Source organism: Myotis nattereri, assembly GCF_964212035.1.
Source record: "Myotis nattereri genome assembly, chromosome: 14".
Classification (NCBI taxonomy): domain Eukaryota; kingdom Metazoa; phylum Chordata; class Mammalia; order Chiroptera; family Vespertilionidae; genus Myotis; species Myotis nattereri.
In genome coordinates, this window is record NC_138089.1 from 21033290 (window position 1) to 21047840 (window position 14551).

The window sequence follows — 14551 nt, forward strand, 5'->3', positions numbered from 1 at the left end:
ATTCTACTCTTGTTGGTGGGATGTTCTAAAAATGTCAATCAAGTCAAGTTGATTGATGGTACTGTCCAAACTTCCCTGTGTCCATAGTGATTTTATGTCTACATGTTCTATCAACACTCCTCAAGGGTATTAAAATGTACAATTACAACTGTAGATTTGTCTATTCCTCTTTTCAGGTCTATCCGTTTTGTCTTTGTGTATTTTGAAGCTCTGTTATTAGGCACATATATACTTAGGATTATTACATCTTCTGGGATTAAATGACAACCTTTATTATTATGAAATTTCTCTCTTCATTCTTGATAATATCCCTTGTTTTTAAGTCTACAGTGTTGGATATTAATATAGCCACTCAGGCTTTTCTTAGTTTTTTGCATTTTATGTATTTTTCTGTCCTTTTACTTTAAAATTGTTTGTGTCTTTATATTTAAAGTAGTTTTTATAGACACTATAGAGTGGGGACTTTTTAACATATAAAACCTGATAAACTCTGGGTTCTAATAAGGGTTTATAAATCTGGGTTTAAATCTACCATCTTGTTATTTCTTTTCTATTGCTCTGTCCATTGTTAGTTTTTCTTTCTCTGTCTTTTTTGGGTTAAGCTTTTTTAAAAACAAACAAACAAACAAAAAACATTTAATCTCCTCCAATACACGCCTGTTAGTTATATCTCATTATTTTTCTAGTGGCTCCTTTAGAACAAATGTCAGCAAAAAACTTCTCTAAAGTGCCAGAGAGTATCCCTTGTAGGATTTGCAGGCCATAGAGTCTCCGTCACAACTACTCAACTTTGCCATCCTAACACCAAATAGCCATAGACATGAATGAATGTGACTGTCTTTCAATAAAATTTTATCTATTAAAGCAAACACCAAGACACTTGTCAATGTCTGGGGAGGAGGGAATGGCAGTAAACCAGATTTGGTCTATGGGCTGAAGTTTGCTGGCACACACTCCAGGGTTTACAATATACATCTTTAACTTATCACAGTCTACCTTCAAATAATATTTTGTCACTTCACCTACCATACAAGCACTTTGCAGTAGTATATGGCTCTTTTTCCTTGTTCCTGCCCTTTGTACTATTATGTATCTTACTTTTATAGATGCTATAAACCCCATAATACATTGTTATTCTTTATGCTTTGAATAATTAATTTTAAAGAGATTTTAAAATGAGAAATGTGTTTTAATATTTATCTAGATAATAACCCTTTCTGACATTCTTTATTCCTTTTTGTAGATCCACATTTCTTTCTGGTGTCATTTTCCTTCAGTGTGAAGATATTCCTTTAACATTTGTTGAGATGCAGATCTACTGGTGATGAATTCTCAGCTTTGGTTTGTCTGAAAAAGTTTTGGGGTTTGTTTTTGTTTTTTAATTTCAATTTTGAGATCTCTTCACTGAATAAAAAAATTAGGTTCCCTAGTACTTTAAAGATGTCGCTGTAGTGCTTGCTGGCTTGTATAGTTGCTTACAAAAAGTCTGTAACATCTTTTTTCTCCGATTGCTTTTAAGATTTCCTCTTTGGTTTTGAGCAATTCAATTATGATTATAAAGTGCCTTGATGTAGCTTTCTTCATGCTTATTTTGCTTGAATTTCTTGGATTTTTTTAGTTTATATTTTTTATCGCATTTAGAAAAGTTGGGGCCATTCCTTAAAATATTTTTTGCTGTCTCCCCTCGATCTCCTCTCTTCTGGGATGCCAACTGTGTGTATGCTAAAGCACCTGATATTGTCCCACGAGTCACCAGGTACATTCATATTTGTATCCATCATTACTCTTTGTGTTACTGCAATGTCTTCATGATCCTTGATATTTTTTCTTCTATTGTGTCTAACCTGCTATTAAGCCAATCCAGAGAACTTTCATTTCAGATATTTGTCAGCTCTCAAAATTCCATTTGGTTTTTTTTTATATTGTCCCATCTTCCATCACTGTAGTCCTTCATTCCTTTAAATCCATAAGCATATTTATAATACCTATTTTTAAAGTTCTGTAAAATAATTCTCTACTAATTCCATCCTCTCTGTCATTTCCAGGTCTGTTTCTATTGATGGAATTTCCTCCGGGTTATGGGCCACAGTTCTTCAGATGCCTAGTGATATTTGGCTGGATGCTAGACATTGTAAAATGTCTGGATTTTGTTGTCTTCTTTTAAAGAGTGTGGCGTTTTCTTTAATGGGCAGTTAGGTTACTTGAATATCAGTTTTCTCCTTTTCAGGCTTCTTTCCAAACATTATCAGTAAGGGTTTCAGGTAGTCCTTACTCTGCAGCAGAGGCTGGCAAATTTATTTCGCAAAGGACCAGATAGCAAGTACAGGGTGGGGCAAAAGTCAGTTTACAGTTGTTCATATAGAAAATAATACAATAATTAATAAGAAATAACCCAAAAATAAACTCTGTGTTTCACATATTCACAACTGTAAGCCTACTTTTTCCCCATCCTGTATTGTAAACATTGTGGATCTAAACTACCCAATTCAACTCTGTAAACAAATATATGACACTGGTATAATAAAACCTTATTTACAAAAATCAGTGGCAGGCTGGATTTGGCCTGTTGGCCATAGTTTGTCAACCCCTGCCTGGAGCTAGTTTATCCCCAATACTAATGTCCCTCTGGAGTCTCTACTGACATTCCAGGGTGTTCAATGACATCTTTCCACGCCGGTTGGTGTTCCCTAACAGTGCTCTTTGCCTGGCCTCACAGAATCTCACCCCACGTAACTGTAGCTGAACATTCAGTCAAAACTCAAGAGGACCCCAAGGCATATTTATAGAGCGCTTTCTCTGAATAGCTCCCTCCCCTTCCACACTAGGCCTCTCAAATTTCAGCCACCTCAGCCTCCCTGGCCTCTTGTTTCTGTCTCAACTTAACGAGACCACCACACTGTACCTGGTTCCCTCTCTGTGCTGTACTACAGCCTGAAAAATGTCTCCAGGCAGAAAGCTAAGGTGACTGAAGGGTAGGGACAAAGAAATGGAGCTAAGAATCTCCATCCTCCAGGGCCAGGAGAGGCACAGCAAGATTATTCCAGAATCAAGAGACCTGCAAGGTTCCTGCTAGCCATTCCTGTTAGAGTTCACCAGATACAGGAAGGTATAATACATATCTATCACCTATTCATTTTAGCTGCACTACCTTGGCTGTCATACCTTAGATGCCAATATACTATGGTGAGTTTTGCAAAAGCTAACTTTTTCCCCATAAGTCTGATTATCCCACTGGGCCACCATTGCGGATCCCATTTTAACTTCAATGGTTTGAAATTAGAGGCTCAAAAGTTTTCCCACTCTCCCAATATCCAACTAGATTAGTCTCCCATAAAAAGCCAAAGGATTCATAATAAAAGAATAATCCAAAAGATAAATTATCTTGCTCAACTATGAAAGGTAACTGAACAAGTCATAGCGATGAAAACAGAGAGGTCATTTAACAGTCTCTCTCTCTAAGACCAAATGTAATTTTAGGAGCAACCCATTTTGTAGCTGGGTAACGAAGACTCAGCGATGGGATCTAGTTTCTTTTTCCATGTGGGTATTTGGTCCAAAGATCCAGCATTCCTCCGACACTGATTCGTTTTTCTCTTGCTGGCCACATTTCCAGGTGTGGAAGGACCAGAATAATACAGGCCACTGGTTTTCATTTTACCATTTTCCTTTAAATAAAACTGTTGGTGTCTTCTTCCTGTGACAGGATTTAGGGATAATGCCTGCCTCTCTGCATTTTCTGGCTTATTTCATTTCATGCCAGATATCTGATATTATTCAGACACTTGTTTTGTTATTTAAAATGGGATAGTAGCATGCCAAAGTTTTCCCCCACAAGTCAGCAGAAAGAATTAATAGCTTTGCTCAAGGGATGTTAAACAGCAGAGTACCTCACTGCTATAAGGATTTATTACTTTTTTACTATTCTGAGTTTTTTTAAAAAAAATTTAACAGGGCGCTAAATATAAGAGCTCTACACATTTGACTCAAATCACCAGTAGGGCTGGCCTATTTGTGGAAGCCAGAGGCCCTGTAAGATGAACCCCCTCACATCAGGAGCTCAGACTTCCTGCTATAGCCATTTCTGAAAGCACGAGTAAAAACCATGAGAGATTTCTTTCCTTTTCTTTTTTTTCTTGTCCTCACCTGAGGATATTTTTTCCATTGATTTCTAGAGAGAGTGCAAGGGTGGGAGGGAAGGGAAAGAGAGAGAGAGAGAGAACCATCGATGTCGGAGACACATTGATTGGTTGCCTCCCGCAATGTGCCCTGACCGGGGCTGGGGATCAAAGTTGCAACCCAGGTATGTGCCCCTGACTGGGAATAGAACCCTCAACCCTTTGGTGCATGGACTGACTCTATGACCATTGAACACACCGTTCAGGGCAAAACCATGAGAGCATTTCAAACCAGTTCTGCCTGGAGATTGCCAGCAGCATCACCAGCCTTCAAAGAACTCCTGACAGGTCTGGCTGCAATCACCGGCACAGAGGAGTAACCACATTTCCTCAAAAGACACAGTTCTTCTGTTCCTCCCGCCTCCCATTTTCCAAACAAACATCTCCCCCAAAATAAAAGGGACTTACCCTACTATTACTATAACAAAATCCAGTAAATTCCATCCATTCCTAACATAAGCATTAGGATGTAGCAATAATCCATAAGCTATAATCTTCAAAAATGTCTCGACTGTAAAAATAATCAGGAAGGCATATTCTACTTTTTCCTGTGAAGAAAAACAAAGAAAAGGGAGGGGGGAGAAGAAGGAAAAACGATTTTAAAAATACAGATTAAAATATTAGAATCAATTTCCAAGCATTTTTCTCCAAGTCACATTTTCATTAGGAGAAATGGAACCATTTACACTGCACCTGGGCCAGGGAGGCATGTTCCTGCTCACACTGAATTCCTCATAAGCAGCTAAGCATAACCCTCTTTTCACTGGGGGCTGCGTGATCGCATTTTGCCACCTGCCCTGATGCATGTGCAATGAGACTGCTAGGACATAACGGGCATGCTTGTGATTTGCACACATTTGCAAAACGCAGCATGTTTCCTCCTGAGGCTGCCAAACCGGGCCCAGAAAAGCACGAGGGTGCAGCAAAGATTCCAACGGCAGCTTTGAAGGGAACGTCCTGTGGGAGAGGGGAAGATGTGTCTGCTTTGACCCTCTCTTGATCGTGGGTTTATATCTGACGTCTAAGTCAGGGTCAGCTTTGTCACTGAGCAGCACGGTGACCTTGGCAAAGCCCCGCCTCTCCTCTGGACCTATGTTTCCTCAACCACACGCACAGTAATGGGGGTGAACTCAGGATAGGAAGGCCACAGTCTGCTTATCGGCATGCCACCTTTCTCGGGTGACCCTGCAGAGTGCTGAGTGGTCACCACGCATGTTCCCAGGCCAGGCTCAACCTTCTCTGCTCAGCAGTCATCCCTACGCCATTGCCACAGACCTCCGAGACTCCGTCCTCGGGCTACATGAACCTTCCCAGTTCCAACTCCTGCATCTCCACGAGTATAGAAAACACACCCATCAGTCTAAAAATGTTGACTTTTTCCTCTTTTTTAAAGGTTTTCTTTATACAACTTCAGCTTCCCTAGAAATATGGGCCGCCCGAGATGTGTGTGATTAATTTTACAAGAGGCATTCCCTGGTAAGAAGCTACTTAAATAATAACTAGATGAAAAATCCTCGGGAATGAAACTCTTCCATATGGGCCGTAACGTCCTCTACTGATATGAACTCTACACTGTGGGACCTGAAGAAAGTCACCAAGGTCAGGAAAAGGAAGCCAGGAATTCACTTATTAAGATGCCTGGTACACGAGGTCAAGTCGGCCTGGCCCAGGAAACACTCAGTGAGCATCTCTTCTGCTTGGCAGACCCATAGCCAGAACCAGGTAGAAAAAAGTCTCCACTGTGGTCCCCAGCCTCAAAAGGCTTAGCCTGGTGGGGGAGGGGGCGAGGGGCGGTTTCTAACGTGCACACAGAGACAGTCCCCAGAGAGGTAAGTGACAAAGAGCAAGTTGGCATCATTAGCCGTCTGCTAAGGCCAAAGGGCTCATCCACTTCTCCCCGCAAGGCCTCCGCTTTGTTACATGTATATGACTGCTCTTTTGCCTCAGCCACCCTGGGCTCGAGGCATCTGCCACCAGTGCTACGCCTCTGCTGCTGGCCAGTTCCAGTCCCCAGCTGAACTTCTGCGTGTCTTCTCATGGCATCCTTCCTCTTTAGCACCAGGGGAACCATCCGACCACTACAGTACCCCAGGCTTCACCCTCACTCCCGACTCCCCACTGGTTCTGCCAGACAACCAGTTTATCAGTTCTTCCTTCCCGGTCCCTGCCATTCCTAACCTGCCCTCAGATAGCCCTTTCATCCTCAGCACACCGTCATGGCAGCCTAATAGATTCTTTTGTGCAGTGAGCTAGCCAGAGTCAGTGGGTTTTCCATTTTAAAAGCCCAGTTTGATACGCATCCCTATGTTTACCACAGCATGATTTACAATAGCCAAGATATAGAAGCAACCTAGGTATCCATCAATAGATGAATGGATAAAGATGTGGTACACATATACACGGTGGAATATTACTCAGCAATAAAACAGAACAAAATCTTGCCATTTGCAACAACATGGATGGACCTAGAGAGCATTATGTTAAGTGAAATAAATCAAACAGAGAAAGACAATTACCTATGATTTCACTTACATGTCGAATCTAAAAAGAATAAACAAAACAACAAAAACAGACTCATCGAAACAGAGAAGAAAGGTAAAGGGGGGATAAATGATGGAAGGAAACTTGACTTGGGGTGGTGAACACACAAAACAATATACAGATAATGTATTATAGAATTGTACCCCTGAAACCGATATAATTTTATTAACAAATGTCACCTCAATAAGTCCAATAAAAATAAAATAAATAAATTTAAATAGTAAAAATAAGTAAAATAGAGAACAAACTGAGAGTTGCCAGAGGGGAGGGAGATAGGGGGATGGGTGGAAAAGGTGAAGGGTAGTAAGAGGTATGAGCTTCCAGTTATAACATAAATATGCTACAGGGCTGTAATACACACACAGGGAATGTCGTCAATAATATCATAATAACTTTGCACGGTGTCAGATGGGTACTAGACTTATAAGGGTGATCACAGTGTAAGGTATATAAATGTCAAATCACTATGATGTATATCTGAAACTAATATAACGTTGTATGCCAATTATACATTTTTTAAAGCCTAGCTCCTCCACAGCCTCTAACCAGCCATGGGCAAACTACGGCCCGCGGGCCGGATCCAGCCCGTTTGAAATGAATAAAACTAAAAAAAAAAAAGGCCGTACCCTTTTATGTAATGATGTTTACTCTGAATTTATATTAGTTCACACAAACACTCCATCCATGCTTTTGTTCCGGCCCTCCGGTCCAGTTTAAGAACCCATTGTGGCCCTCGAGTCAAAAAGTTTGCCCACCCCTGCTCTAGACCCATGCTTCCTCCAGACCTTCCAAAAAAAAATCAGGCCCTGTCCTGGGGTTCGCTCATCCCATACCCCCCAGTCCTTCCTCCAGGCGGTGGACAACTTCCTTGGCTATGACATCACCGCCTCCCCCAGTCCAGGCTGAGGTGAGCAGGTTGCAAATTGCTCCCAGAGCAGCAGCATGCACACCCCGTTCCTGCCACACGCAGACCTCCAAGGCCTCCGGTCACTCTCCATACTCCCTGTTACCTCCATGAACGCCCGGCTCCTCTCCTGGGCACTGCCTTGTCCCTGAGCGTGCTGCCATGAGAGGGGCATTCACTCCACTGTGGATGTTCTGAGGAACAGGGGCCCACTTTGCTATTGGGTGGGGAGGAGACACCCAGGAGGGCTTCCGTGAGGCAGTGGCGTTAACTTTGAGAGCTAAAAGCAGAAGCAACAATCCCTGAAAATAGCAATCCACTGCACTGAAATTAGACCCTGGCCACCAAATGTGGATTTTGAGTATGTTTTGGAGACTTGGAGTTCTAAGGGCACAGGATAAGCTGAAAACAGCATGCTGATTTTATAATTTCACTCCCCCTTTTATCCCTTCTGCTTTATTTACTAGGCCAGACAGGGGGAGGAAGCTTTTGCTGCCATCAATATTCATAGCAGTTACATGCCTACGTCAACACAGTGCTATGCTTTAGAGCAGAAAAACAAGACCAGGAACAGAGAGTACACCTACCAACACTGCTTGTTTTTCCTCTTTGGCTTTCATTTATAAGTAATTTTGCCACAATAATACAAGGCCCATTTGTATAACTGAATTGTTGAGGGCTCTTTTATCCCCCTCTCTTGTCCTCTTCTCTCTCCTTTTTATAGAATTTGGTTTCTCTTTTCAGAATCCTCAGTGCACTACTGGATGAAACTGACTACAAGAAATACAACTTGCTTTAATGTGATGCTTTATCACAGAGGCGCTGCCATAAAGCCAACTCAACATCAGCCTGGAGGGCAAGGCAGACCTTCTGCCTAGAAGCCAGTGTCATCCTGGTCCCCGGTCCTGCTGTTGAAAAGGACTCCTACGCAACAAATGCCCCTCCACATTAAGCAAATGTCATGTAAAGAACATCTCGCAAAACAACAATTGGGGGGGGGGGCGGGGGCGGGGTCATTATTTACTTCACACACACACACACAAAGTTGCTCATTTGAGGAAAGCATGTTGAGTTAGTCATGTGAGAAGGAAGCCGGATTCCTAACTGGGCAAGGCCGGAGTGGGCATGGAGCTGAGGGGCCGGTGAGGTGTCCATGGAGAAGGCATGGAGTCTGTGCAGGATGGAGGAGAGTATGGCGGAAGGATGAAGGAACGGGATGAAAAGAGGCAGGCAAGAACCCTCCAGAAGTGGATCGGAACCAAGGTGTCCCAGGGCTGTGCTGCCCTTTAAAGTCCTACCCCAGGCTAAACAAAGAGAGTAAATGATCCCTGCACCTCAATGTCTGCATTTGCCAGGCAGAGTCACGTGACAGGGGATCCTGGGTGGGCAGGGCCAGTCAAACCTCCTTTTAAGAAACCACCAGCCCGGCCAGTGTGGCTCAGTTGGTTGAACGTCACCCCATGTACCAGGAGGTCGCTGGTTTTATTCTCAGTCAGGGCACATGCCTCTGTTGTGGGCTCCATTCCCGATAGGGGGTGTGTAGGAGGCAGCCACAGCCTATCGATGTCTCTCTCATTGACGTTTCTATCTCCCTCTCCCTCTCCCTTCCTCTCTCTGAAAATCAATAAAAACATATTTTGTTAAAAAGCTAGTAGCTAATCAAAAAAAAAGAAAGAAACCACCAATTCCTCTTAATCAGATACCAATCTATATATGAGTGAAAGTCCCTCATGAGACCTCAAGCCACCAAAGAAATAAAGGCACCAAATTTAATTCTGAAACCTGACTTATTTTCTTTAAACATCGAAGTTTCACCAAACAGAAGAGGCTCCACCAACAGTCTCTAAACCAGTTACCTCTACACAGAACCGTGAGAAACAGAAACTGCAACTGGCAGGGAGTGGGAGGGGCCAGGACCCTCCATGATGCTTGCCCACCTCCATGCCTTTGCCTACCTGCTTCCCCCACACCCTGTGCCTCCCCCAACATATGGAGCTCTCTTCCCCCCCAACTCCCCCACACTCAGTGAGCACACAACAAGCCCAGCACTGCTGACTGGAATGAACTTGGAGTCATAAATAATAGCTGTTTTCTACGAGCCCAATTCAGGTCTACTTCCCGTCCCCTCTTTCTAGAATGGTTTCCCTCATCCTGCTTTCATTGGGCTAAGTTCTACTCTTCCTTCAAGGCTCAGCTTAAATGACACTTTCTCAGCGAAACCCCTGCTGACCTCCCAGACAAAATCAGGGCCTGCTGTTAGGTGCTGTCAAAACTCATTACACTTCTTCATAACTTTATTTGCAAATTTTAAGTTCTTTAAAAAATCTCTTCAGTATCTGACTCCAATAAATGATAATTTCTCTAAGATCAGAGACCATTTCTGTTTCATGCATCATTGTATTTCCAAGGCCTGTCATAAAATTAGATACTCATATTTGTAAATGAATAAATAAGTAGGCAAAATGAGAGGTTTCGACCAAACATTACTCCATGTCTCTTCCTGCTAAGAAGTCCCATAATGATGTTAGTCTGCTCAGGCTGCCATAACAACATACCATAGATGGGGTGGCTTAACAATAGATTTATTTCTCACAGTTCTGGAGCTAGAGAGTCCAAGGTCAAGGTGCTGGCTGATCTGGGTCTGGTGAGAGCTCCCTGGCTCGCAGAGGGCTGACTTCTCACTATATCCTCATCTGGCCTTGGCCTGGTACATGTATGTGTAAAGAGGGAATGAGAGAGAGACCCCTCTCTTCAGCTCTTCTTATAAGGGCACTAATCCTATCATGAGGGCCCCACCCTAATTACCACTGAAAGGCCCCATCTCTAAATGCCAACATGTTGGGGGTGAGGCTTCCACATATAAATCTGGGGGGATGCAAACATTCAGTCCATAACAATAATACAAGGGGCCCATGGCTTTGCCCTCTTTCGGGAAACGGTCCCTGAGTGTCAGGGAAAAGCCTCTGAACATAGCCGTCCTATTCCCTAACCGCAGTCTCCCACTCACGACGGTGGGCAGGTGCATCCAGTCAGTGAGGGATATGCACACAGGCAAGGCAGTGAGGGTGAGGAGCAGCCCAGAGATCGGGAGCACAGGGAGCGGGGGGCAGGTGGGAGGGACTGGGTGAGGCCAAGTGGACCACTCAAGGGAGGCCATGAAAGGTGCCCGTGTGCCGGGCTGCGGGGTGTGACCTCCGTCTCTTGGCTGTAAAAAGAGCAGGCTGCACAGATGAGTTCTTCCAGCTGTAGGACTATGATTCCCTGGGCCCTGATGAGCAAAGCCCAGACACAGGTGGTGACAGGAGGTTCTGTGAGGCCAGAGACCCCTGGAAGACACCCACCCAAGAGCAGCGGCTGTTTTGTCAAGTGGCCAGGTCATATTCAGGTCAGGCTTGCTGAGAGACCCTCAGAAGGAGGCGACTGGGGAGCCAGAGCTGCTATCACAGGGTCTCAATAAGCCATTCAATCTCTAGTGAAACTCTGGGGGCAAACCGCAGGAGGGTGGCCAGCAGGTGGCCTCGGCTCCGAGCAGGGATGGAGGCCGAGGTCATTTTTCTCTCTGCAGGTATTAATGAAGCATGTGCTTAGCAGGCCTCCAGCGGGCACTGTAACACCATCGTTATATGAAGAAGCGGGCTAGAACCGTCAGTTTGCCTTGGGTTTTCTTCCCCTTTGGTTTAAAAGTACAAACTTTGGATGACATTTGTGTCCCAACTCCAATGCTAGTCTGTACAGCTGGGTCACTTACCCCTGGCTGAGTCACTTACTCCTTCTGCTTCCCTATAAAGCAAGGGTAGTCACCCCACCCACCAGGCTACAAGGAAAATCAGATTAAATGAAAGGTGAGAAAGCTCTGCCATCGGTCAAACACGGCAGAGTCACAGGCGGCCCGGAGAGGGACGGAGCAGGAGGAGCGGACAGCTCTCGGCCTGAGAGGAGATCTGGAAACTCTCTGAAGATGCTTCTCCTGAAACCCCTACAGCCCAGTGGCCCCATGACCACCAGGTGGGGAGGGCCACTGCCCAGGATGCCATCAGAATGTACTGAGAGGACATGGAGGAGGCCAGCCGGGTGGGCTGGCTGACACTCTACGGAGACCAGCTGGTGTGTGGGAGGAGGGCAGCATCCCGCCGGGGCAGAGGGGGTGGCCCGCTCACTCACCTGCACGGCAGAGGCAGCTGCTGCTTTGCTGCCGAGAACAAAACAAGCAGCTGGGTGGGGTGGCTATTTATGGTTCTGGCCCCCAGAAAAACTCCCCAGGTGACAGCACCCTGATCTTCCCCCAAGAACTGCTCCTTTCCTACTCTCGGTCCAGGGGCTGCAGGGGGCGGCATGTGGTCTGGTTACTAGTTCAGGGATAGGCGTGTTACCCAGCGTGTGTCAACCAGGTCCAATTCGAGCTAATCCTGGGGTCTTCACTTCGGCAACTAGGCAAGAAATGCCATCGCTGGCTGGACGCAGCTCTGAGATACAGAGCCAGGAAGTGGGGAGAGGGAGTCAAGCAGAAAGACAGAGAAACTCAGACAGAGGCAAACCTCTGGCTCTGAAGCCTTTGTATGAGCAGTTGGATCAAGCTAAACCTGAAGCTAAAATTCTCCCCTTTACCTTGGGCTGTTCAGTTGCAAAATTCAATAAATGGAGACTGGGTTCGGGCTTTTGATCAATTACAAACAAAGGAGTCCTCGCTAATAAATACACGGGTCCTACAAGATCACTCTGCTTCTCTGAAAGCATCGAAGAGAATCTTCAGCAGCTCCTCATCTCTCAAGAGATTCAACTCCTCTGTGATTCCTTCCCCGCAGGCTTATGGATGGTTCTCTGTGCATGGGACCCATGAGCCCTGCAAGCCGGTTTCTCTGGGAATTCATCTAGGCTCCGCTTTCTAAATTGACTCCTTAAATCTCATTAATTCTCTGTTGTTGTCTTCAGTTCCAACTGGTGTCCTGTACACCACACACTCCCGTAAACTTGATGCCTGGGACTTGCCTGCTTCCCACCCCACCCATCCTAGGACATGCACTCCTAGCTCCCTGGTAGTAGCTGCAGCCTATGTTTGGCAGCCATGCCCTTCCTCACCCAGCTTCAATGTCAGGGCATGCCCACCTCCATCCCACCTTGCTTGGCAGTTCAGATACCCGACTTCAATTTAATTCAACACCATTCATGGGGTGTCTACGGCCTACCAGGTGCAGCCCTGAGCACTGGGTTTTCAAAGATGGCTAGGATGTTGTCCATGTCCTGGAGGGGGACATCAGGTGCATATGTAAAAATTTCAAAATACAGCAGACACTAATCAAAGAATGCTGGGGAGAAGTGGGAGAAGGGGGGTGGGGTGGGAGGATGGAGCACTTGATTGTGTCTGGAGCATTTGGGAAAACTTCCTAAAAAGCACAGGACCGTAACACATCTAAATTCCTCCATCTGGCATCCCCAAGGACCTCTACAATCTGTCTGTGTTCTACATACTAACCACCGCACCAAGTACAGGCCTCTGCTCCACCTCATTCCCCTTTCCTTCTCCACGGCTCCCTCGGCTCCGCCCGTCAGTTCCCATAACCTCCTGCGTACACGTGAGACACATTAGAAACCCTCGTGTTGTGACTGCTCTCCTCTATGACGAAAGCACTTCTCTCTGCTTATCTAAATCCTGTTCTACCCTTCAGGGAGTTTTATTTCCTCTGAGACTACTCTGCCCCCTCTTGCAAGCCTGATGCCTTTATCAGGGAAGACAAATGTCTGCCACCTGCCTGCTGCCTCTGCGCCCGGGGAACCTGCAGCTGACATCACTCGCCAGTCGTCACTGGCACCCCTCCCACCGCAGCCCACTGCAGCCTCACTAGGTGCCCAGTCAAGCATCACCACTGACTGGAGTGGGCACCCGAGTCAAAACACTTTGCTGCCCCAGAGTTGAAAGTTGTGCTACGGGTTTGGCATTTAATCAGGAAAGTGAACCATAACGAACACTTGAGCACTAACTCTGCCCTGTTTCAGGAGCTCCTGTCCCCTGGGGAGGTAGACCTATTGGATGTGCCCTCATGTATGAGCTGTAGATGGTCACTACCTTAAGGGCAGGAACCATCGCATCTCCTTCTGCAGAATCCTCACGCTGTCCCAATCCAAAAACTGAGCACTTAGCCTCAGGAAGTACCACGACGGCATCACCCACCAAAAAAGGACAAACAGAGCTGTGACTCCAAGGCTACATGTCCAAGCATCTGAGCCACGACCCTGTCACTGCCGGGAACCCTAAGAGCAGTTCCAACACGCAGCCAGGGTCCCACTCGCCCTCTCCTGGCTGGAGTTGCAGTCATGCTTTCTTTCTAACCGGTGTCAGGCCTTCCATCCTGTTCTGACAGCTCAGGTCAAGGTTGAGCACCGTGGGAGTGCGTGCCCTGCCGGGGCTGACCGAGCGCCTCGCTGCCTCCTCGCGACCTGTGGGGCCTGGCTCGTGGGACAACTGCCAAACACCCATCGTTTTAGAGAAGAAGCCTGTTCTTGGCATTGGTTAGTTCTAATGACACAAGCCAACACTCCAGCAGTTCTACCTTCTTGACTGAAAAGAAATGAGCAAACATTTCAAAATGGCAGGAAATGAGTAAGTTTAAAACCGAACATTTCATTTTGACAAGAAAGCAGCCATTCCGTTCTTTCCATGAACGGAGCTGGAGAAAAGCCTTTCAGAACTGTATGTAGTTAAATCCCCTGACCTCTGAATTATACATCAATCTCACCTCATTCCCCTGTACACTTGCCCCCTTAGACACAGCACTTGGGCGAAAGAAACTTCGCAGCGTCTTATCTCCGCAGATTCTCCAAGCATCAGAGTAAGACAGGCAGAGAAGGGATCGCTGTGTACGTTCACCTATGACGGTCACAGACTCTTCCTGCCATGGTCAATGGGAAGAGACCTGACCACACTGACCTGGTGGGG

At 45.8% G+C, this 14551-nt stretch overlaps 1 protein-coding gene across 4 annotated transcripts in view; it reads right to left on the minus strand.

Moving 5' to 3' along the window:
* CACNA1D (calcium voltage-gated channel subunit alpha1 D) overlaps positions 1 to 14551 on the minus strand; it is a 296908-nt gene that overhangs the window by 148951 nt on the left and 133406 nt on the right. For all 4 annotated transcript variants that reach the window (XM_081105979.1, XM_081105978.1, XM_081105980.1 and 1 more), the window contains exon 4: positions 4584 to 4723. In XM_081105979.1, coding sequence (XP_080962105.1) covers positions 4584 to 4723 — 140 coding nt within the window. The remainder of the gene's footprint in view (positions 1 to 4583; positions 4724 to 14551) is intronic.